This window comes from Boleophthalmus pectinirostris, unplaced genomic scaffold (assembly GCF_026225935.1).
Source record: "Boleophthalmus pectinirostris isolate CB_2022bp ecotype Guang Dong unplaced genomic scaffold, ASM2622593v1 HiC_scaffold_17, whole genome shotgun sequence".
Taxonomy (NCBI): domain Eukaryota; kingdom Metazoa; phylum Chordata; class Actinopteri; order Gobiiformes; family Gobiidae; genus Boleophthalmus; species Boleophthalmus pectinirostris.
Window position 1 is genome coordinate 25,246,705 of NW_026571115.1, and position 26,251 is coordinate 25,272,955.

The following is a 26,251-nucleotide window of genomic DNA, read 5'->3' on the forward strand; positions in this document are numbered from 1 at the left end:
CAGATCTGCCGCAGTTACAATGTCCCCAGCGGCTGAAAATACTCTTTCACAGAGCAGAGAAAGTGAGGAAAGAGGCACGAAAACTGTAGTTTTGCGAGGATTCATGTGGTTCAGAGGGACGTAGTCAAGGCAGGGGGCAATTGTTGTCAACTATAAAACGCTGCAGGAAACACTGCTGCCCCAATCACAGACATGTTCCCTCGTAAATATTAAAGAGCCGAGCCTTCTGTGTAACTGCACATTTAGTGGCGGAATGTAAACACACACAAATTGTGCAAATTGCGTGCACTGCCCTGCAACAAACGCCCTGTACTGAAACGACGTACAGGACAGGTACATGTACCGCTATACCCCTACAGTATAGTGTTACACTTATCTATTTTCCATTTATGCAATTAATTTTCATTGCTAAAACCTATACCATAAAGAAGATGCATTCGTACGGTGAGCAGGGGCACCTCTCCACAGACTTGTAACTTGGCCTGGTGGCTTCACCTGCTCATCTCCACAGACAGTTTAAAACTGCACTGTAGAACATCCCAAGATGAACATGGGCAGAGTAGAGCTGCGTGATTATGGAAAAAATCATTATCACCATTACTTTGGTCACTATTGAAATCCATCCATTTTCTTCTGCTTATCCGGGGCCGGGTCACGGGGATAGCAGTCTGAGCAGGGACTCCCAGACTTCCTTCACCCCAGACACTTCCTCCAGTTCCTCCCGGGGGAATACTGAAATCATGATTATTCAAATGATAATTTTTAGTTACACGGTGCATTTATTCAGCATTTCTCTCTCTCAAAAAAACACTTTGTTATTGATAATTTATGCAAAACTTTCAAATTGAAAATAAATATAGGCTACAAATATGTACCTTTGAGCAGTTTTACGTTGTGTAAAACATAAAATTACTAAAATATACTTTGAACATGAAATAAGGCATAAAACAACATAAATGTATCCAAAATAAACTATATATCCAGCTGTTCTACAACCTCTATATTTAATAAATAAAATAAACTTACTTATTTATCTAAAAACGTCCCAAAATAAATGTTGTTAATATGATTAACTGAGATTCAGGAGCAGGACCACGCCTCAGCCACCCTCTCCTCTCACCAGCGAACCACAACTCACCTCGACCACAACTCTAATTTCCGAGAAGCCTATTTGTAGCAGCCTTTCCCATCATCCCAGTTTGTCTCGGCTATCTCAACCCCACCCTCCCATCCCCCATTTTGTTCATCTTTCAGTCATAAGACCCAAACAAGGGGGTCCCGTTCCGGATGGGCCAATTGCAGATTGAGACGGAGCCCCCACCCATAGTCTCAACCCAGCCATCTCTGCCCCGCTTCGTACATTATCAATAAACTTCTTCGCACTATGTCGTTGTTGGTGTGGTCCTAGCTAGTGAAACTTTTCTAAGCTTTATCATTTCTACTCGATTATATGAGTTTGGAGATTGTTTGACACACAAATTGAATAGCTCTCTCACTTCATATCTGATATTTTAAGGGTCCTAAAAAGTGATGTTACAACTTAAAATGTGAAAAACACAATGGAGCAGTTCCTGTATTACCACAAGACATCACAAGGTGGATTGATTTTAGTTTAATAGAAAAACTCCTAAATATGTAGGATTAGTGTGATAATATGTGAATGAAACAAAACACAACTCCAGGTACGTTTTTGATGAGGAAACAACATTATAACAACATCAGAAAATAACTTAAAATGGGATGGCTAGAATCCCGGCTTAGGATCTGGAGAAGGGTTCCTGGGTGCTTCTCTTATGGGCAAATGAAAACATAAAATACTTGTCATTTCAATTTTATTTCAAGAATCTATTTCTAAAAGAACACAGTGCTGCACAAACATTCAAGAGAACAACAGAAGTAAATCTTGGCTAACCTTTTCTGCTACAATAGTCCATAAACAAAGCATCTCTTTTCATTCTTTTTCAGAGAGAGTTTTCTATCACCAAAGCGTCCTAGAGTGTGAGCTATGAGCCGTAACAGTGTGATACCAGTAAGAACAGAGACAGCCTCAGACTGTGAGTGTCTCTGCACAGTGGGACATGTCCATCCTGGCGTAGTGAACCTTCAGTTTACCCAACAGTCACACAGCATATGTACAACAAGCACTCCCTTATGACGAGAGAGAGAGAGACGTCCACTGTGCCATCTGCCTGCAGCTACACCAGACTATTAGTCATTAGTCAACAAAAGACTAGTCGAGTTGGCAAAACATGAAACGTGTGAAGCCAAGTTAATATCTCAATTGTTTTTGTTATTGTAGGAATTAGTTTGGTGGTGCTGTTCAAATTTTGGACAGAACTAAAACCAAATGGACCAAATGCCAAATTGCATTTTTTTCAGATTTATTTTTTTTTTTTCTGATTCAGTGATTTAAAGGTACATTATTAATTAAGGGCACATTTTGAGACATCCAGGAATTTGATATTGTAAGTGAGTTGAACAGGAAACAACTGGACATACTAGTTTTTGAAGCCAACTTTTCGCTATCGACCTGATGACTTCTTCATGTACATTATGTAACTTTTCTGGTGGAGGGTCTGCCACGTGCTTGTCTCCATGGACATCTCCGTGGCATTAAACTTGCCTCAGTGAGGACCCCGCGCACACTAGGAAAGCAATAAAGACACATGTAATTTAAAGGTTTAAATATAGATTAAAATAAATAATAAGTAAAATAAATATATTTTAAACATGACACTATTTTCTGATTTATGTTAGAATCTTGTTTCCTCATCAAAAACATTTGGAGTCGTGTTTTGTTTCATTCACACTTTTAACACACAAACCTTGTGTAGTCAGGCCCGAGTTCTCTCAAACAGAAAACACTCTGTTCCACCTTGTGATGTCATGTGGTAATACAGGAAGTGCTCCACTGTGTTTTTAAACTCCATACCCTTTCACTAGAATCACTGGGTTATTTCCAATCCTGGAAATGCCAATTTCTACTGAACAAAAGGTAAAGGGTAGATGGGGCAAAAGGAGAAATTTAATTTGTCAGCTGGACAAAAGTTTATTTGGTTGAATACATTTCGCAGCTCATCCAAGCTGCTTCTTCAGTTCTGGTCAAAATGTAAGTGGACACTGTGTTATATCTGCCTGCAGGGAGGAGCTAACTACAGTGAAACTACTCTGAAACTAACACCCTACTTGTTTACAGTCTCTGTTAGTTAGCTAGGCCTATTGAACTGCACTGGGTGTGGGGTCATATTAGCATAATCATTCAGGGCCATAAGAGTTGCTTTCACACCTCTGGGCCTGACGTGGCTATTTCGAGGTAGCCGACAGATAACCGATATCCGACCAGAACTGAAGAAACAGCTTGGATGAGCTGTGAAACGTATTCGACCAAATAAACTTTTGTCCTTTTGACAAATTTAATTTCTCCCTTTGCCATGGAATTTACCTGGACAAGTGAGGGATTTTACACACATTAAGGTGGAACTGTTAACTTGAAAACTACTGCTTCGTGACATCACAAGGTGGATCAGAGTGTTTTGAGCTTTGGAGATGTAGACAGATTAATGATAAAGGACAATTCACACAACTCCAGGTATGTTTTTGAGGAAGTAATAACATTATAAGATGACTTAAATCTCACAAGAGTCAGTTTTGCATAATATAGGACCTTTTGTTTGTTTTAGAGTTTTACAATGTCTCACCTAAACTAGAATTATAAATTATTATTGTCTCAAATTGTATGGTAATTTATTAAATTTTTTTTTACTTTTTTCACCCATGCACTCGAGTTTATCACATTAGGTTCTCATATTGTGGATTCCTTCAAGTCAGAATACGTATAAGCCTATAAATAAAACCTTTTCTCGTGTAATTAAAGCAGCTCTTTGTGTTTCTGAATACATAACTTATAGAGCGTAGAGTGAGTGACAGCTGAATCGCCGAGGCTGCATGTATTTTTGTTTAGACTCCACTAATCAAGCAGTGAAGGAAAGATGAGTACGAGGAGAGCTGGTTTTGTTTTGTTGTCTCCTTTTCTTCTGCCCTGATATATTTGATGTGTTCTTTGAAATCTCCATATGCATGTGTTTTAATCAGTGTTGTTGTTCACAGACAGAGGCCCGAGGAGTGCTCTGTTCTCTTGTTTTGTACAAGGCTCAGAAGCACCAGAGAAGCTTGTCCTTGGGAAAGCACGCTGTTTAGATCACACTTATTTGGAACACAACTTTGTACAGAACACCTTAAGGGAAAGACCGGGAAGTTGGATTCTAAATAAATGAACAGTGTACGAACTAAGAAATGATTTTTACTTGGGTAATGTCAGGTAAGAGATAGTGGGCGCTTTGCTGGGGAAGAGACTGCCACCTGTTCAGAATGTTCCACAGTAAGGCATTAAAGGGCCCATATTACACTATTTTCTGATTTATTTTATAATGTTGCTTTCTCATCAAAAACATATCCTATTTTTTGGAGACCCGCACCCGCCCGCACCCACCTGGCCCCGTCAACATTCCACCTGTTACCAACCCGTGCCTGTGATAAATCGGGGTCAGTCCATTAGTCTGACAGCCCAATAGACCAGGACTAAACCAGGACTGAACCAATACCATATCATTAGTGGATTATAAATATATACTCCAGGACTGAACCTATGCTGTGACATTAGCAGATTATAAATATATATACGCTGCAAACCACCGAGCCGATCGCCAGGACTACGCCAGGACTGAACCACGACTGAACCACGACTGAACCACGAACCACGACTGAACCAGGACTGAACCAGGACTAAACCAGGACTGAATCTACGCCATGTCATTAGCGGATTATAAATATATATACGCTGCAAACCACCGAGCCGATCGCCAGGACTGAATCAGGACTGAATCAGGACTGAATCAGGACTGAACCAGGACTAAACCAGGACTGAACCAGGACTGAACCAGGACTGAACCTACGCAGTGTCATTAGCGGATTATAAATATATATACGCTGCAAACCACCGAGCCGATCACCAGGACTGAACCAGGACTGAACCAGGACTGAACCAGGACTGAACCTACGCCGTGTCATTAGCGGATTGTAAATATATATACACTGCAAACACCGAGCCGATAGCCAGGACTACACCAGGAAAGGACCAGGACTTAATCAGGACTGAATCGGGACTAAATCAGGTCTAAACCAGGACTTAACCAAGTCAAAACCAGGTCTAAACAAGGACTGAACCAGTATCATTATCATAAATATATACACGCCGCAACTGCCGAGCCGATTGTCAGAATTACACCAGGACTTAACCAGGTCTAAACGTCTCCGCTGATGGTTTTATGTAATAAATACACTAAAGTCTCTCTCAGTCTGGTCCATCGTTCCATGAAAAGACCGGTAAATGACACTTGTTTCCAAGGCAACGGACACGCATCAAATATTTTTCTCCCGTTCGTCGTTCATTTAATTCGCCTGACCCGCCTGTGTGTAATCACTAGCCACCCGTAAAATTCAAGAACGTTAAAACCTGTGGGTACCCGACCCGGTGCAGAACTCTGCATTTTTAACACTTGATTCCACCTTGTGATGTCATGTGGTGAATACAGGAAGTGCTCCACTGTGTTTTTAAACTTCATACACCTTCACTAGAATCATTTGGATTATTTCAGACGTGGAATTGCCCATTTCTACTGAAAAATACCACTACATGACAAGGTGGAACAGAGCATTTTGAGCTTTGGAGATGTAGACAGACTAAAAAATCTGGATTACTCAAACATGTATGATAAAAACAAAACATTTTGATGATAACAACATTATAACATGGCTTGAAGTTCACAATAATCAATTTTGTGTAATATAGATCCTTTAAACGCTTGGGGAGCCACTTCCAGATTTTTTGGCCTTATCTGGGGTATTATAATCTAATCTTTGTTGCTTGTATTTAGTTCTATTTTGTTCTTTTGCCATTTCATCGTTTCTTGTCTATATTAGAGTTTCAGAAGAACGTCTCATATTTCCTGTACTGAACTGGCATTGACCTCTGTGTACTCATGTTTACTGATGTGTCAGTACAGCAGAGAGCTGCCAGTAACAGACACAAGTCTGACATAATAAAGTGTTTCCTGTGTGAAATGTGCGCAGGTCTGTGTGCACTAAGCCTTGGTGCAGGTGTCACTCACATGTGCCCACGACAAAAACACAAATACATGCCCACGCCTTCTGCTCCATTTAGAACTCATTAGCACTGCTTTTCAACCCCGCACACGCTGAACTTTTGACCGAGCGCCCATCCTCACTTCACCTCTGCCCCTGCTCATTTTTAGACGAGAATTATGGTTGTGAAAGTAGGGTTTTCAAAGGATCGGAAAATCAGGCACTAACTCTAGATACTCATTTGAGGAAGTACTGCTACTAAAAAAACATTCAAATTGAGCTGTTTCAAAACAAATATAAGAGCACATAAACTAGAATACACCCATGGACCACTGAAGGATTACACAGATATAAGACTACATGATTATAAATGAAAGTACCGTGATTTAATGTTGAAATTGTCTAAAGAGAATTTTTAAGATTATCATCGTGGTATCAGAATCAGTATTGAGTCTTGTCTTTAGTACTAAACTCCAGTTTGAAATTTTAATATCGTGACAACCAGAGGTGGGGTCTTGCAAGTCATGACTTGGATTTGAGTCACTAACTTTAGGGCTTGAGACTTGACTTGATAAAATGGACTAAGACTTGGGACTCGACTTGGACTTGAAGGTCAGTGTCTTGGGACTTGACTTGAACTTGAGGGCTGTGACTTGAGAAGACTTGAGAAGCACTTTTAAATCTGAATTATTGTGGCAGATCAAAAGACTGATATAGAACAAAAAAAAAAGTGACTTTATAAAGTCATTTATTGTTTAACAAATCTCTCCAAATTGGCTGTTGAGCCCAAGTCTCCATGAATAAGAAACTGTTTGCTGTAAAGTAGCAAAGACGAGGAAATCTGAACATAATAACCTTTGTCTACTTAAAGACAATAAAAAGTCCAGTCTTTCCTTAACCATATTAAAAATATTATTGATAGAGAAATGCTTTATATATTAGATCACTGGTTTTAGTCCTGGTTTAGTCCTGGTTTAGACCTGGTTTTAGTTCTGGTTTTAGTTCTGGTTTAGTCCTGGTTTAGTCCTGGTTTAGACCTGGTTTAGACCTGGTTTTAGTTCTGGTTTAGTCCTGGTTTAGACCTGCTTTAGTCCTACTTTAGTCCTAGTTTAGTCCTGGAATGGATTAATCCTGGTTTTAGTCCTGGTGTTAGTTCTGGTTTAGTCCTGGTTTAGTCCTGGTTTAGACCTGGTTTAGACCTGGTTTTAATTCTGGTTTAGTCCTGGTTTAGACCTGGTTTAGACCTGGTTTAGTCCTGGACTGGATAAGTCCTGGTTTTAGTCTTGGTGTTAGTTCTGGATTAGAGGCGCACAGGAGGAAGCGCGGTTTACGCCGCGTACGCGAGAAAACACGATCCACACGTGGCTCACGGGAGCACGTCGGTGTCCGCGCGGTGTCTGCGGAAGGAAACGTGGTCTGCGCGTTCTCAGGTTAATGACGATGATGAAGGTGTGTTTTTGTGTTTTGTGTGTGTTTTGTGTGTGTGTGTGTGTGTGTGTGTGTGTGTGTGTGTGTGTTTGTGTGTGTTTGTGTGCGTGTCCCCTCATGTGGCAGGTCACTATAGGACAGTAGTGCAGACATCATGTGTCTATGCAGGTTGTTTTCAGGCGATTTTATATTTGTTATTTTCTTTTATATTTCACGTCGGGAGAATAATTTCCAAGACACGAATGTGTTTTTACCTGTGCACTGCTGACTCTGTTCTACTGGCTGTTCGACCTCGTCCATCGTGCGACTGACGCCGCCAACGTGAACATGACGTTTACATCGCTTTTACTGCGCGCGTTTTGTGTGGGTTTCCGACAATGAGTGGAATTACCGAAATAAAAAAAATTATAAATGTGTTTTTTTTTTTTGTGTGTGTGTGTGTTGTTGTCCCAACAACACATAAAAACAGGTTTTATAATAAAGCAACTCGCATACAGAAACACTAAAGTTAGAGATTAAAAATGAGATTAACGTGATTAAAAAACATAACGCGCTAAATATGACTAATTAATTAATTGCAATTAACGCGATAATTTGACACCCCTAATTTCTACAACTCTAATATACTCTTTAAATACGCATATAAAAATATACCATGACTTTGTAAGTACAGTTCATCTTAAAATTCATATAAATTCAAAAATCTAAGCTATATTTGGTACTTTGGTTTAAAGACTTGAAATGACTTGAATGTCAGAGCAGACAACTTGGACTTGACTTGGAGTTATGGGACAGTGACTCGAGACTCAACTTGGACTTGCCTGTGTTTGACTTGGGACTTGACTCAGACTTGAGGTCAAAGACTTGAGACTTGCAAAACGACAACTTGACGACAACACTACAACATGAACGACAAAAAGAAATGTTTGTCTATGTGATTAGTATGCCAGGTAAATATGAAAACTTTAGTTACAATTATACAGCAGCGTGAAAGATAGTTGGAAAGTTTAGTGAGATTTTGTTATGCAAATGCAAAATATAGCTTCTTTTCACATCAGAATGTTATCACTTGTTGGTTTGATTGAAGAGATAAGGATTTGACATAGGCAAAGTGGTTAAATGTCAGACTATCAATAGTGCAACTACATAAGCAAATGATTATAGGCTCTGTGCACAGAAGCACGCTATAACTTACTCTCACTTTTGTTAAAATCGTAAAACATAAAATAAACAACTAGGGGGGTGCATCAGTACTGGTATATCAATGTTGAAATATCGATATATCGTATCGCTTAATGTGATGATACAGTATTGATATCGTGGGCTGCTGTATCGATATATCACCAAGAGTATTTTTGGTGTATTTTACTCAATTATTTTGTTACAGCACTACAGTTTTGTTGCTTGTTTAGAGGAAGGAAACTCATTTATGCAACACATTTGAGATATTCACTGTTTTGATGATAAAAATGGGTGTGTTTCATATGAATTTTGCACAAGAAGTGGTTTAACAAAGACTGTTAGTGTCACAGCCATGATTTAGCCTTTATTTTTATTAAACAGTATCGTATCACATCGAAAGCTGACTGTATCGAGATATGTATTGTATTGTGACCTATGTATCGAGGTATGTAATGATAAAAACAATAGCTTTTATGTGTAGATTAGGGCTGGGTATAATTATGAATTGGCCGATACGATACATACATCGATACAGTGAACTTTCGGTTTGATACGATATATTTCAAATCGATTCAATACAGTTCAGTAAAAATAAAGGCTAAATTATGGCTGTGATACTAAAAGTCTTTGTTAAACCACTTCTTGAGCAAGTTAAAGTTAACCTTAATATGAAGCGCACCCATTTTAATCATCAAAACAGTGAAAATGTCAAATATGCTGCATAAACTTGCTTGCTTCCACTAAACAAACAACAAAACTGTAGCTCTGTAACACAATAATTTAGTAAAATATACCATAAATTGTCTTGGCGATATATCAATACAGCAGTTCCCGATATCGATACTATATCGTCACATTAAACTATATGATATATTGATATTTTGATATTTTTGCACACCTCTTATGTAGAATACTTCAGTTTGTGGTGTTATTTGAATATTTATTATACCTCAAAATTGGCAGTATTCATTTTATTTATGTACTTTTTAACATGTCAGTGACATACGGCAGCAGCTGTTTTATCTTTAAATATTTATTCATTTTGGCATGACTCAGAGAAAACCACATAGAGATAGAATTGGACAGGAAGTAGCAACGCTAACAGTGAGGTTGCCAGATGCTTTGAGACAAAGCAATAACATCTCCAAGGAGAAAATTTACAAAATGCACCTTTAAGCCCTGTTAGAATGTTTTTACATCATCAAAAACATACCTGGAGTTGTGTGTTATTTCATTCGTATGTGTAACAGTTATCTTTGGTTCAGTAGAGATTGGAAATTCCAGAGCTGAAATTATCCAAATGATTCTAGTGAAGGTGTATGGATTACCACATGACATCACAAGGTGGAACAAAGTATCTTCTGTTTGAGAGATGAACTCGTAAGTGTAAATATGCAGGACGTGTGTGAATGAAATAAAACAAAACTACTGTATGTTTTTCATGAGTAAACAACATTATAACAGATCAGAACATATCTTAATATGGGCTTTTCAGTGTTAATAATTTAATATTCTCAATATTTACATGGCAAATTTGCAGAGTCAAATTCACACAATTCATCACATCAGACACTTTGCATAGGATTACTTGGTTTTAGGCAATCACAAAGGTCTTTTCATTTTGATGGTCCCCTACCTTTTTTACTCCACGGATCGGTTTTATGTCCGACAATATTTTAGGGACTGGGGGCTGCAGCGGCACGGCATGGTTTAGTCCTGGTTTAGACCTGGTTTAGTCCTAGTTTTAGAACTGGTTAGTAGTGGTCTAGTCCTGGTTTTAGTCCTGTTTTAGTCCTGGTTCAGTCCTGGTTCAGTCCTGGTTCAGTCCTGGTTTAGACCTGGTTTAGACCTGGTTTAGACCTGGTTTAGACCTGGTTTAGGCCTGGTTTAGGCCTGGTTTACTCCTGGTTTAGGCCTGGTTTAGGCCTGGTTTAGTCCTAGTTTTAGAACTGGTTTAGTAGTGGTCTAGTCCTGGTTTTAGTCCTGTTTTAGTCCTGGTTTAGACCTGGTTCAGTCCTGGTTTAGTTGTGGTTCAGTCCTGGTTCAATCCTGGTTTAGACCTGGTTTAGACCTGGTTTAGACCTGGTTTAGACCTGGTTTAGTCCTGGTTTAGACCTGGTTTAGTTATGGTTCAGTCCTGGTTTAGACCTGGTTCAATCCTGGTTTAGTTGTGGTTTAGTTCTGGTTTAGTTTTGGTTTTGTTCAGGTTTTAGTTTTGGTTTAGACCTGGTTTAGTCCTGGTTTTAGACCTGGTTTAGTTCTGGTTTTAGTTCTAGTTTTAGTTCTGGTTTAGATCTAGTTCAGTCTTGGTTTAGTCCTGCTTTAGACCTGGTTCAGTCTTGGTGTAGTCCTGCCTTAGACCAGGTTTAACCCTGGCTTTAGTTCTGTTTTAGAGATGCGCATCAGAGGAGGGGTTTGTGCTTTTGTGGCCCGGTACCAAACAACCCATGACCCGGTTTGGTCCGCGGCCTGGTGGTTTGTGGTCTCCTGGTCTGACCCTTGTAACCCTCGCATATTCATACTGCATTTATAAAAATCTATTATGTAATGTACTTGCTGTTCTTCCACAGGACCCACGAGCCAAGCACAAGTTCAAGATCCACACCTACTCCAGCCCGACCTTCTGCGACCACTGCGGCTCTCTGCTGTACGGCCTCATCCACCAGGGCATGAGATGTGACCGTAAGTGCCCCGTCTATGCATAAAACACCACACGAAGAATAAGAACTCATGTGAAATGCGTCTAACTGACCTGCAAAACACAATAAAGAGGCAAATTGTGAGCGCGTAATTATAGGACTGAATAGGAATGAGAATGTTTCATGTCAACTACTATCATCATAATACAAAAATCAAACTCTCTTTCTGTAATAGGTAAAAAACTTGATACCGATTTCAATACTATAAGCAAAAATATATATAGTATTTTTAATGAGTAGAACATAAGATGCATTTAGTGTTTTCCTTTCTTTACCTCACAATATTCTCATCACAACTTTTTGACACTTAATTTTCAGAGTGCAGGTTTTATTTATTTTTTCTTTTGTCATGTAATCGCAGTACATCTTTAAAAAGATTTGTAATATTCATACTTCTTGCATTACCAACTTGATTAGTATCTGTTTATTGATTTACTGAGAACTCTTAATTGAACACAGTGTATGAAAATGTGGTAACAATTTAGTTTAGGGACCACATATTAATCTCTAAGTATTATTTTGTATTAATCAAACACTTATTGATGCTTATTAAGATTTCACTGCATGTACAAAAGCATCTATTATAATCTGCACTACTTTAAAGGGAAGAAAATAGTTAATGGGTTAGTACTGGCAAAAAACGGGCATTGAAAGTACTTCATAAATACTAACAAGGGTGTAATTAAGCACTTATTATGCATTTTAATATTAACTAGTTATTAATATGTGGTCCCTAATCTAAAGTGTTACCGAAAATGTCGATTATTGCTCTAGTTTGTCTAATTATTTATAAGTACTACTGTTCTTTGTTTTACTTATTAGGTTAAACGTGCACTATGTAACTTTTCACCTGCTTCTTTCTATTGCTGTTTTTCATATTCTAGCCTGAAAAAAATGGAGAACAAGAGCCGGTTTTGCCCTATTTTTATGAAATTGTATTGTTTTATGAAATGTCTAGAAGGAAAATCCATAATGTGGTGACTAGCCGCATTTATAAACTTGATTTAGTTCAACAAAAAATATGGATTTCAGCAATATCCATTTAGCAATATGCCATCTGTATTAAATATAAATGTCTCACAGAATACAGTGACTTTATCTCAAACCCAGCAACAACAATAATGTCTCCAGTGTTATTGTTTAGCCTGTAATGTTTCACAGTATGGCATTAAATTGATATTAGGATACTTAGTTTGTGTGGTTGTGCTTTGTTGTACTGATACTGATTTGTTTGTTTCCTCTCGCTGTATTTATAAATATGATCTGGTGTCAAGATGACACTCTGATAAAGGAATAAAGGCTAAAGGCAAAATAAGGTCAAGCTTCAGCCTGCACCTTTTCACTCTGAGTATGTTAAATATGACTGTCTGTGAAATAATGTCAGAATTTACCTGTGACCAAAATAAATTACTCAGTCAGTCAACTTATCTTCGCTCAGATAAGGACCAGGTCAAGTCACAGCTCAGATCTGTGGAGACAAGCCCACTTACAGTAGAATGGATGTTTTTCAATATAATAAACACCTGCAATTAAGATGCAAGAGAAGTTTAATGCCTTAATTGTGAAATATTCCAGATCCCAGCAAAAAAAGTTACATAGTGCAGCTTATCTAGAACATGTTATTACAATATCCTGTATAGTGGCATGCTATTTTCTCACCCTCCCTGTTCTTGTTTAGACTGTATGATGAACATCCACAAGCGCTGCGTGGCCAACGTGCCCAGCCTGTGCGGCACCGACCACACGGAGAGGAGAGGACGCATCCAGATCACAGCCGATATCAAGACCAACGTGCTCACCGTCACCAGTAAGTCCACATACAGCTTCTGAGGAGAAATACACAGAGGCAGGCAGGCTTGTGTGGAGCAGTGTCTCCCCCTGCTGGCAGACCCACACGACACACTCTAATACAACTCAATTATAGTTGCAGAGAGATATGAAGTGATAAAAATGTTAATTGGGGATAATACAAAAAAATTGCATTGTCCCAGATCGATGGAAACAAAGACGCCAAAAAGGATTTCAGTTTCTCATAAATCCCCCACTGAGTAAGATATTAAAACAACTAAAACCCTATGAATCATAAATGCACTTATTCTCGTTGGACTTTTAAATTTTTATGTCATTAATTAGTCATTCAAACTGGATTTGAATACTAAGGAAAAGGCTTGATACTTAAGAACAGAGGTGGGACCAAGTCATCGTTTTGCAAGTCTCAAGTAAGTCTCAAGTTTTTTATCTCAAGTCTGAGTCAAGTCCCAAATCAAATACTGGCAAGTCTTAAGTCGAGTCTCAAGTCACTGGCATTTAAGTCCAAGTCAATCCAAGTTGTCTGCTCTGAGCTTCAAGTCATTTCAAGTATTTAAACCAAAATACCAAATATAGCTTAGATTTTTTTCAATTTATATGACTTTTAAGGTAAATTGTACTTATAAAATCATTGTATATTTATATATAAGTATTTATAGAGTATATAAGAGTTGTAGAAATGTAAGTTTTTCCTTTTTAAATGTCTTGATGAGATCTTAGAGTGAATCATTACAGTCAGAATAGAATGAATTCAGATAAAAAGTGCTTTTCAAGTCACAGGCCTCAAGTCTGAGTCAAGTCCCAAGTCATTGACCTTCAAGTCCAAGTTGAGTCCCAAGTCTGAATCCATTTTATCAAGTCAAGTTTCAAGTCCTAAAAATACTGACTCAAGTCTGACTTGAAGAAATAACAGTTCTAAGCACTTTTAAGTCTTAGTTCTTTGGTGTAAGTCTTATCAAGACTATTATTATTGTTATTGTTGTATGATTTGATATTGTTCCTCCCCAACATATTGTGAGCTTTCCCACAATATTGCAATAAATATTGTACTGTCAGGTTCATACTGTGATGATATCGTATTATGAGACTTTGATATTGTTACACCCCTACTTAATTATTTTGTTACAATGCTATACTTTTGTTGCTTGTTTAGAGGAAGGAAACTCATTTTCTCGTTTTCATATTCACTTTGCACAATAACTGGTTTAACAAAGACTGGGTTAGGGTTAGGGTTAGGTTAACCCTAACCCTAACAAAGTGTCACAGCCCTGAGTTAACCTTTATTTTTTATTGAACCGTATCAAATCGATTTGAAATATATTGTATCAAATCAAAAATGTACTGTATCGAGATATGTATCGTATTATGGCCTATGTATCCAAGGTATGTATCGTATTGTCAACTTCTTAATGATACCCAGCCCTACTCTTCATGCAATTTTTGTATCAGTACTTGTTCAAATGAGTGTCTAGTTTCAATAGTAGTTGTACTTGATTTGTGGTTTGTTGATAATGACAGAAGTCAGAAAAAAATTGCAGTGAATTTGGTTGCAATTTCCTTTTTTTGCACTAGATGGAGCCAAAGGGATGTGCAGAAATCTGAATAGTTTTAACAACATGGTACATGACAGGACTTTCATAACTAAGGGCATGTCTTTAGATTGCTGTTGTGTGCTGAATACAACTCTTGGCATTTATTACATATTTATCATTCTACTCAGTATTACAATGCTACTCAATTTGCTGCTATGTACAAGCAGTGGCTGAAAAAAGTACTTTGAAAATACATTTAGTCACAGACTACTGAGTATTTGCATTAAAATGTATTCTGTTACAATTTTTTTTTATCAGTGTACGCTGGATACACAGAATCCACGAGTTTCAGAATGATGAAAAGTTTGGGCTGTTAACAGTTCAGAACAAAATATTAAATGTTTTGAATGTTCAGCTGTGCTCAAAATGGCACAATCTAACAGGAAACTGAAACCCATGAATACTTTCACATGGAGCTGCACTATATTGTATTACAAATATGTTTTGTTGTACATTTATTTATTATGAATTAGACATTTTCTTGCAATTTGTATGATCAAATAGCACCATGTAGACCTGTCAGAATAATTACTATATCTACTTATCGTTCAGTACATGATAAATGGAACAATATTTTTTAGGAGTCAATACTTCTTTTTTGGAATACTGTGAAATCTTTAGTTATTTTTTCAGCAACATGATAAGATTTGAGGTGTAGAGGGTTGAATTATGAACTTCTGTGACTCATTTTAGATACAACTTAAGTGTTGCATTTTGTCATTTATTTATTGCAGCTCATATATTTGATCAACATTGTACATTTACAATAGTTTTTAGGGATAATTCTGCATCACGCTTCAAAAAATTTTATTGTTACAGGCCTACAATCATTATATTACTTTGATTTCAGGAAAGTTACTATATTTCTGATTGCCACCAGATTAATTAAAGAGTATGAGGCTACATTTATATGATGACAGTCTGAACAGAAGACGCAAAAGTGGCGTTGCGTCTTCACTTTTTTGTTTAGACGAGTGTTTTCGGGAAGAAATCTGCTTGCATATGGTGATGCAAAAGTGTATGGAATTCGATTGGGTATGCATGCCAGGCGGCTAGGTGGTGACGTATGTGACATAAACTTGTACACGACGTGAGCAGATCTGACCAGAGTTTTGCGTCTTGGGCAGTGTAGACAGAAACGCTACTGCGGAGCGTATTCTACTTTTCTGCTATGAGTGAGGTTTCAGATTTTTGCATTTTTAAGCCCCAAAAACACCATCATCGTCTAAACAAAACTCACTTCCAGTAAAATATTTTCTCATTTTTACCCGCAAGCGTTCTCGTGTAAACAGACCCCGAGAATGAGTTACTGTCCTATGATACAAGTACTCGTAGTTAGTAGCATTAGTATTTACAGTACATATATTTTAAGGTCCTGTGTTACATAAAATTGATTCTTGTTAGCTTTTAGACAGGTTATAATGTTGTTACCTCTTCAAAAACATACCCGGAGTTGTGGTTTGTTTCATTCACACATGTTTGAGTGATACTTTATTATTGTCCGTCTACATATTCAAAGCTCATAATGCTCTGTTCCACCTTGTGATGTCATGTAGTGGTAGTTTTCAAGCTGTACCTTTACCTTTAGTTCAGTAGAGTTTGGTATTTCCAGAGCTGAAATCATCCAAATGATTCTAGTGCCAGTGAAGTTGTATGGAGTTTAAAAACACAGCAGAGCACCTCCTGTATTACCAGGTGACATCACAAAGTGGAACAGAGTGTTTTCAGCCTAAATATGCAGAATTTGTGTGTGAATGAATCAAAACAAAACAACTCTGGGTATGTTTTTGATGAGGAAACAACATTATAGCAGAGAACAGAAAACTGCATAATATAAGCTCTTTAATTACTGGAGTATATTCAAGCGTTGTGAAATATTTTGCGCTCTTTGCTTTTGTTGATTTTAATTATTTTAACACAGAACTATGACAAAATGTATTTTATTTAGTTTGTAGTAGCTCAGTTTCTTCACAAATGCATTTTTTTTTCCTCGAATCACACCTATTTAATGAATCAATTCTGTCCACATATAAAACCGCTACGGCTTTTAACCCTTCAGTCCAATTATTCAAAAACATTTCCATATATGCTAATAATTCCTGTGTGTCTCTTATCTTCTCCAATTGACTTCCTTCCTTCTCTGGCCTCACATTTTGGTTCCCACGCTGGTGCGCACTTCTCATTAGCTGCGGCGATAAGAGAGTAGAATTATCACAACGCTACACTAACTCCTGCTCATTTTAACACCAGCAGCATGCAAGGCTTCTAAACAAGCTTAAAGGTGCACTGTGTAACTTTTTGGTTGCGGGCCCGTCACTTGCTTGTTTCTATGGGTATGTTATTGCTCTCCTTAGAATGTTTCACAGTGTGGCTTTAAAGAGCTCTGCTTTACATTTATTAAACTGTATAGCTCAAAAATACCTAGAAAAAACGGCATTCTGACTGTGAGCAGGGTCGCCTCTCCACAGATTTGACCTGTAACTTGGTCTAGTCTTGGTCTCTAGTCTCTTGATCTAATACCATAATGTGAAATATTCCAGACAAAGCAATAATAATAATAATGCATGGAAAAAAGCAGATGACGGACCCTTCAACAGAAAACATCCTGTATTATTAAAGATGTAACGATATCCAAATCTCACGTACGATATTTATTGCGATACTTTGAAGAGGCTGATATAATTGTAGATAATACACTTTTGTGCTTTTAAAATACCTTGTCAGTATTTCCATCATAATCCCAAGAAATCCGTGTAATTCAAAATAAAACCTAAAATAAGAAAACAAAAAAAAAATTTAGTTCTTCATTATTTGTCACCGAAACCAAAATTCTTTTTTTCCAGTTTTCAATTTTGTGTTTATATGAATAATGGGGGAAAAAAAAACGTAAAAAATGCGTCTCCGCACCTCCAGGCCCGTCCCAACACTCAGTCCTGATTTAGTCCTGTTTTAGATCTGTTTTAGACCTGGTTCATCCCGACATCACAGTTAGTGAGGGAAACAGGAAAGGGCTGTTTTTGCCATTATTCATTTAAACTCAAAATTTTAAACTGAAAACATGAATCGTTATCTGTTTTTTCATTTTGGTTTTGGAGACAAATACTGAAGAAAATAGTTGTTCTTTTGTTTTCTTATTTTTGGTTTTCTTTTGAAAAACAAATGAACGAATGATACACAATTTCCAAGAATTCAAGTAAAAAACATGTTTCTTCATGTTGTCTGCACTGAAATGAATCATGGGAAATGTAGTTCCCAATGTTTATAAGATTTTGGTACTATAAAACAATGCATTTAAGCAAAGGAACTTGTAATTCGATAAATTATGACAGTCCACGATATTATTGTGAGACTTTTGACGATACAATATTACAATATTTTAGTTTGTTTCCATCTCCAAAGCTCCTTGTTCCACCTTATGATGTCATGTAGTGGTAGTTAACAGGTACCATTTGTCAGGAGATTGGCATTTCCTGGGCTGAAATCATCCAAATGATTCTAGTGAAGGTGTGTGGAGTTTAAAAACACATGGGAGCACTTCCTGTATAACCACATGACATCACATTTTATGCCTACTCAGCCTAAATATGCAAGGATTTGTGCGTTAAACATGTGTGAAAGAAACAAAACACAACTCCGGGTCTGTTTGTGATGAGAAAACGCTGTAACATACATCAGAAACCTGTGTAATGCAGGACTTTTAAATATGATACTTTTACCTGCTTGTAATAAAATATACGCTAATAAAAATATGAGGATTACAAAAAGATGCAGTACCCATTTCGTTCCACAGGGGGCAGTGTGTAGTCAGCTTTCGAATGGCCAAATTGCAGTACAAGGGGACATAACTAGCATGTAGCTGGTGAAAATATAAGCCAGTGTTAGTAATTGGCATATTCGTGAAGCCTGCTTACTGGTAATATACTGGTCAATACCAAGTCACCACCTTCACATTAACTGGAGATCAGAGGTTAGTGGGGAACAGCACCCTTGGGCCCGTGTTGAGAGTCAGCACTTTGGTCCAAGGACTGGGATTTAGAAAGGGTGCTTCTATTGCAGGTTCAAACGAATTCCAGGTTCCCGTTTGTATTATAAGCGACATTTTTAGGACTTTTCACCACTCGAAAAGGTATAACATGTTGTTTAGAATGGTTAATCGCCATGGCAACAGTGCAGATGTTTTATCAGGGTTGCACAAAATGGCACGACAATGTCACAGCTGATGCAAGTGTTTGGTATATGAATGTGTACAATGCGATTTCAAGGTTTTCCCGCCTAAAACTGCTACATTTGTGAATATTTATTAGGAAATTTGGATTTAAACGACGCTTACCTCAAACTCATGTATCTATTTTAAAATACAATCCTGTATTACTGGAATAGACATTGTTGAACACCAAACTTAGGCGTTAATTACTCTATTTAATCATCCAAAATGTCTAATATTACCCAGCATTTTTACGTTTTTACAATAAACTACATAAATATGATCTATGTAGTTCAGACTTGCAAACTCCTTAGAGAAAAAAAGGTAAGTGTCCAGAGGTGGATGGGGAGCGACCATGTAAACACTTAATTTGTAATGATTATTCAGAATTGTTAGTCCAAAATGCCTAAAATTCCCTAGCATTTTTATCTTTTTGTAATAGACTAGACAAATAGTTGTGAAAAAGCATATTCGTAACTAGTTTTCTCATGATAACCCTAATTTCAAACTCGATTTTCGATACTAAGAAATAGACTCAATACTGATTCTTATACCACACTGATAATAAAACAAAAAACAACACCTTTTCTTTAGACATTTGTTCTGATATAGCTCAAGATCTTTGTTACGTTATTCAGGAAAGGTTCATTTCTGTCCTGTGAATGTGTCTTTTTTGATACCTGCTCAAATGAATATCTAGTTTCGATACTAGTTTTTATGGAGCGTTTGTTTATTTATCCTTTAACTCGGATGGCAAAACTTGGAACTCGGAAAAGCTCAGAGGAGACCAAGGAAAGTTTCTGAGATAGAGTCCAAGATGGCTGCACCGAGTGTCACTTTTAGAATGAAATGTTTTCCTTTAGTGTAGCGTGCCCTTGGTGTTTTATTTTGATTTGTCATTTGTCCTGTCTGCTTGCAGTTTTGAGTTTTACCTCCTGTCTTGATTGTTTACCCTGCCCTAAAGTGTTTCACCTGTGTCTATGTGCATTGCTCTAGTTCGGAAATTAAATTATTCTCCTTCAAGTTTTGTATGGAAATAATACCGTATTTTCTGGGCTATTAGGTGCTCTGGATTATAAGGCGTCATTAAATGGTCTATTTTCGAACATTTTTCCCAAATAAACCGCACCGGACTTTAAACGAAACACAACAGTTGGATGGGTCAGTCGGACTTTGTTGCGATCACGGTGACTCTGGGCCTTTGTTCAGTTGTGGCGTGTAGGGAGGGTGCTGTCTGGGACCGCTGGATTGTTGGTGTCTTCGCAGTGACAGTTGTTCAGTTGTGGTTCAGAGTGGCACATTGCACTCGCTTTTTCGGGTCGTTCCTCTGTTCCGTTCCTCGTTGGCATGGAGTGATGAGTGTGTCTGCGGGTGTTCGTCGCTGGCGGTTGCTGTCTGCTCCGTGCATGTTTGCATTGTAGTTTACTGAAGTCGTGCTGGGACACCCGAGTGGATTCGTGTATAGGGCGCTCTGGATTGCGAGAGCGCAGTTGTTTTTTGATGGAGTTGGAGGCTTAAGAGCGTGCCCAGTAGCCAGGAAAATACGGTAATTCCGAAATAAGGTTTACATGGAAAACAAGTTAAATCGATTTTATTTAATTCCACTCAATGTCTGTGAGTCGGGAAGGGTTCTGATTCGACAGGGACATGAACATATTTACGTCTACCAGAAGAAAACACACACTTCAGCTGCTCCCGGCATTTTTTGTCTTCTCGGTTTGTCGTTCTGCATGGGGATACGCCCATACAAACTGGGGAACAGCGGTTCAAACCCAGACTCCTGAACCAGCAGGGAGAAGCTCTGGTTCAGGTCGGGCCCAGATGAGCTGGAGCGGGGAGTGGTGTCTTGGCCGGAAAAGCGCTTTCCCTGGGAAGTACCAAATGCAAGAAGGATGGACCGCTCAGAACAAGATATAACCAACCAAACGGGATTTGGGCTTCTGTCTGGATGTTTTGCACCACCTCGGTACCAGCCGCCGTCCTTGAGCACGGAGGACAGGAGCAACCCACCCGGACCTGTAGTCCACTGCGACATGGAACTGCTCGGACCCAGTCCATTTCACACTGGTCTTGCTCACCCCCACAACCCACTTAATTCAGATTTATGTTTAATTCTGAACAATCATTAGGAATTAAGTGTTTACATGTTCTTTTTGAAGCAGAATTATTTTTTATTCTGAATTCCCACACATTCCCCATCTGGTTCGCCGCGCTGGACACTGTCACCTTTTTTTCTCTGAGGAGTTTGCAGGTCTGAACTACATAGACCATAATCCTTTGCTCAATTTCAACCCAAAAAATAACCATTATTAAAAACACAATCAGCTTTTATCTAAACATGAAAATACTGGGTGTCATACCGACTCACCTTGCATTTCCAACACTACAATGACTTTTTTTTTTCTTCTTACATTCCCCATAGTAACAGATCGTAGTCACATACCGTTCCCTGTGTAGTTACTTTGTTTTTGTCTTCCGTGCACAACACATAGGCCGGGTTCCACATGAGACAAGATGCTCTGCGCCTACACCCACGCCTAAGCTACACATGCACCACTCTGCCGCTCCTGTTCTCCAGCTCCCCCTCGCCCTCCTGGTAGACTTAAATATACTCGTTATCTCTCATTCTCCGGCACAATTAGCCCGTACTGTATTCTGTAGCGAACACGTGCACAAAACTATACAAAAATACCCCCCGCCCTCATCCGTACAGTGTCCTATGAGACCATCTAGCATGCTCTATAGCTGCATTTGATGGTCACTTTAACAGGAGTCATGTAATATTTATTGACCCGCTCCACTGAGGGTTTAGAGCAGGGTCTGGGTCTGGGCTGTGGTTAACCTAGTGCTGCTTAGAGGAGCATGGGCAGTTTAACAAGTAGGTTCTGTTTTTGCAGGTGAAAAGCATGTATTATTTACTATATGTGTTGTATTGGCTTTTAGTTACTACTAGTGTCAGTGAATCAGTCAGTGCGGGTTAGTGCATGTACACAAAAGCAAAGCTTGATTTTAAAAGCGTGTATGTCATATATTATTTCATATATTAGTTAGAGGTGTAACAATAAACAAAATATCATGATATTGTATCGTCAAAAGTCTCTCATGGACCATCACAATATATCGAATCACAAATTTCTTTGCTTAAATTCATTGTTATGGTGCAGTAAGAGCTAAAAAAAACAGAGGGAACTACATCGACCATGATTCTTTGCTCCGTTTTGGTGCAAACTACATGAAGAAATAGCTGTTTTAAGCACTTTTAAATTGTAATTCTTTGAATTAAGTCTTGTCAAGGCATTTGAAGAGGAAAAAGTAGCATATTCACAGTTTTGTTAGTCTCCACAAAATATTGTAATAAATACCATATCATGTGATGTGAATGGTGCGATGTGATGATCATGAAAATATCGTTCCGTGAGATTTGGATATTGTTATATATTAGATATCCCTAATTTTAGTGCATATTATGGCTGGGTATCAATAACAAGTTGCCGATACGATTCATACTTCGATACAGTGCACTTTCGATTCAATACGATATATTTGAAAATCTAATTGATATTGTTCAGTAAAAACTAATCATCTTCTAAATCATGGCTGTGATGCTAAAAGTCTTTGTTAAACCACTTCTTGTGCAAAGTGAATATGAAACACACCCGTTTTAATTTTTAATTGTTATTAAAATATTATGGGCCATTCTTTTATCCAAAATCCCATCACCATAACATTATTCATATTATAAAAGTATTTCATATGACCTCACGTACTTTAGATCTGTAGTGTTTAATTGAGCTGAATGCTGCAAAATATTATTAAAGATGCACTATGTAACATTACTGGTGGAGAAGCCATTGGCACCTGTTTGTCTCCATGAAGATGTTGTTGCGTTGCCATATCTGGAATGGTCCACATACAGTATCTAACATAAAATATAGCTATCTCCATATAGAGAAGCAGGTGATACCACCAGGCCAAGTTATAGGTCAGATCTGTGAAGGGGCAAGTCTGCTAGTGACGTTGCATGTAGAGGTTTGCGCAGGACAGAATTTTCACACCCGCAAAGAATTGTAATTTTCATTCCAGCTCCCGCCCAAATCTGTGATATTTTGTCCCACTTCTGCCTGCAAATCTTGCAAATCTTAGGCTCTAGCAAACACGGAGAAGAGGAAAGGAATTATCTAAAATGTACGCAAGTCCACAAGTTTATGCTGCTTAAAATGTTTTTAATTAATGCCAAATAAAACATCCAGCACAAATGATGTATAATAGGCATAAATGAATTATTTGTATATTTCACTTTACACTCATATTTTGGTTGCGGGACTGCAGTTTATCATCCCACCCACATTGTGGAGTCCCGCTCTCTCCCGCACCCGCAATGAGCTTTCAAAATGTGTCCCGAGTGCAGGGCTCTAAATGTATGTTTTTAAAGATACGATGAAAGTTTGGTGAAGGTTTGGTAAATGTTTGGTGAAGGTTCATTGAAAGTTTGATCGCCGGGTTGCCTTTCTGTGTGGAGTTTGCATGTTGTTTCTCTGTGGTTTCCTTCGGGCGCTCCAGTTTCCTCCATTAACCCAGAACATGCCCCACAGGTACAGTCCACAAAGGTACTCCTGACCTCCACTGAGCTGTGCTCACTGCTCCTGAGGAAATGCCCCCAGCAGGACTGAGGAATGGAACAAATGCAGAGGACAAATTTCCCAATGGGGACAATAAAGGCTGCGTTCAGACTGCAGCCTGAAGTGACCCAAATCAGATTTTTTGGCCCTATGTGACCTGTATCTGATCTTTTAATGACAGTCTGAACGACTCAGATCCGATTTTTTCAAATGCGACCCAGGCCACTTGGATATGTGCTCCTGAAATCGATACATATCTGATCTTTTGATATGCGACTTCAGTCTGAACGGCCAAAGCGCATCCATCCGACCTACACGTTATCAACAAGCCACAAATGTCACTATTCTGCGCTGAAGTAGGCGAAAATTGTTAACGAACTCTGTGTCACTGAAGCGAAGCACATCACCACTCACCACTCTTGGCTACGTCTCCGCATCCACACGTTCCTTTCAACGGACGTTGCTGCCGCTGCCCCACAAAACGCCATGGCCAAAAACCTCGTCCTTCTCCTTCTCAATCTCCTCTTTAAAACAAGTAAGTTGTTCATGTTTTGGCTCTGGTACGAGAGGAACTTTAAAATCGCCAGGTGCTCAATACTCGCGTCCATGTTTGGACAACTTCCGTAAACACAGAGCACGCTCGCTGCAGTTGACGTCATTGTGTCCTCCGTTGCGCATGTGGGACACTTTCGGGCCATTTAATGTTCACACTGTAGTTCACATACAAGTCGCATTTAATTGGAAATGTGAACGACCTCGCAAAAACATTGGATTTCACCAAAAAATCGGAATTGAGCATTAAGCCCTGCAGTCTGAACGTAACCAAAGTGTACCTTAGCCTACCTTAACCTTACATTTTGATGAATAAAAACTGCTATTGAATAAATGCAAGATAGATAAGTTTAATGTCATATTGTTGGAACATTCTGCACAACCCAGACATATGAAGGTGGCGAACGCTCCACCAGGAAAGTTACATAGTGCACCTTTAATATCCTCCTGAGACCTTGCCCATTCATTTAAGTCCTTTATAGTGAACGTTGAGTTAACCAGTTTATCTTTTAAGTGTTTTGAGATAGACTCTTAATGGAGGGATAAAGTTCCTCTGCCTAAATAGGGCTGGGGGATTATAACAGAGGTGGAACCATGTCTTTGTTTTGCAATTCTCAAGTAAGTCTCAAGTCTTTGACCTCAAGTCTGAGTCAAGTCCCAAGTCAAATAAAGACCCCAGTCCATGTCGAGTCTCGAGTCACTGGCCCATAAATCCAAGTCAAGTCCAAGTCGTCTGCTTTGAGCTTCAAGTTATTTCAAGTCTGTAAACCAAAGTACCAAATAAAGCTTTGGAGTTTTCAATTTATGTTACTTTTAATATAAATTGTACTTAAAAAAAAAAATCATTGTATATTTATATATAAGTATTTATAGAGTATATAAGGATTGTTAAATTTGTAATTTTTTCCTTTTTAAATGTCTTGACAAGATCTTAGTGTGAATCATTATGGTCAGAATAGAAAGATTCAGATTTAAAAGTGCTTCTCAAGTCTTCTCAAGTCACAGGCCTCCAGTCCAAGTCGAGTCCCAAGTCTTATTCCATTATATCAAGTCAAGTCTCAAGTCCTGAAAATAATGACTCAGGTCTGACTCAAGTCCAAATTACAACTTGCAAGTCCCCACCTTTGGATTATAGGGTACTATCATGTCCAGGATAAAAAAAAAAAGAAAAGTTAATAGGAGTTACTTTGTGGCTGCTTAAAAAAAAAAAAAATTTAAAGGAGTCTAAAAACTAGGTAACTGTAGAAGCTTGTTAGAGATGTTGGTCATCAAAAAAGTTGTTTTTGTTAACTTCAAGTGGATTTAACACAAAATGTCCCGGGCGTCCATTATAGAGGACATGTTATAAACTTATAAATAAAAATCTAAATTGCTAAGGTGTTCATTTACCTCCAAATAGATAGAAAATCACAAACAAATATATATTGCAATACACTTTTTTTTTCTTCGGGTCCCAGGAGGATGTGCAGAGACAATAAATCTTGTTAAACTGTTATAAAATTTCCCTTTCGGAAGAGATATTGTTCAAGAAACTAAACAAAAAATCATCTAGTATTTATCACTCCATTTCTTCAACTTCCTTGGCATTTTTCCGAGCTAGCAACAGCGCACCACCCAACCATCCCCTCCTCCGCCTGGTAATTGAATGTGACCTCACAACTTGACCAGGCGTCGTAATTGCACACATACACACACAATTTACACACACAATTTACACTCCCCCAATGCAATCACGCCGGATTTGACGCCACCAGAATACAATTACCGACCGCCACAAAAGAGGGATTAGTGTTGGAACTGGCAACCTTCATCTGTCTACATGGTCATTACGGACAACCGCGAGGGTCAGCTGTGTAGGTCGACTGTCAATAATAATTAAATAGATGATTATGATTCATTCTTTGGTGTTTTTAAAGGAGCGTTTGGTGGCGATTTAATGCCAAGGTCAAGCAACAGCAGAATGGGTATGTGATGTGGGTTTTAATTAGTTTTTAGGTGAAGAATATGGGAAGAAAGGTCCACCAA

General features: G+C 38.3%; 1 protein-coding gene across 3 annotated transcripts in view; it reads left to right on the forward strand.

Moving 5' to 3' along the window:
* Positions 1–26,251, forward strand: part of prkcbb (protein kinase C, beta b) — a 223,475-nt gene that overhangs the window by 95,019 nt on the left and 102,205 nt on the right. For all 3 annotated transcript variants that reach the window (XM_055152249.1, XM_020919954.2, XM_055152248.1), the window contains 2 exons: positions 11,322–11,433; positions 13,129–13,257. In XM_055152249.1, coding sequence (XP_055008224.1) covers positions 11,322–11,433; positions 13,129–13,257 — 241 coding nt within the window. The remainder of the gene's footprint in view (positions 1–11,321; positions 11,434–13,128; positions 13,258–26,251) is intronic.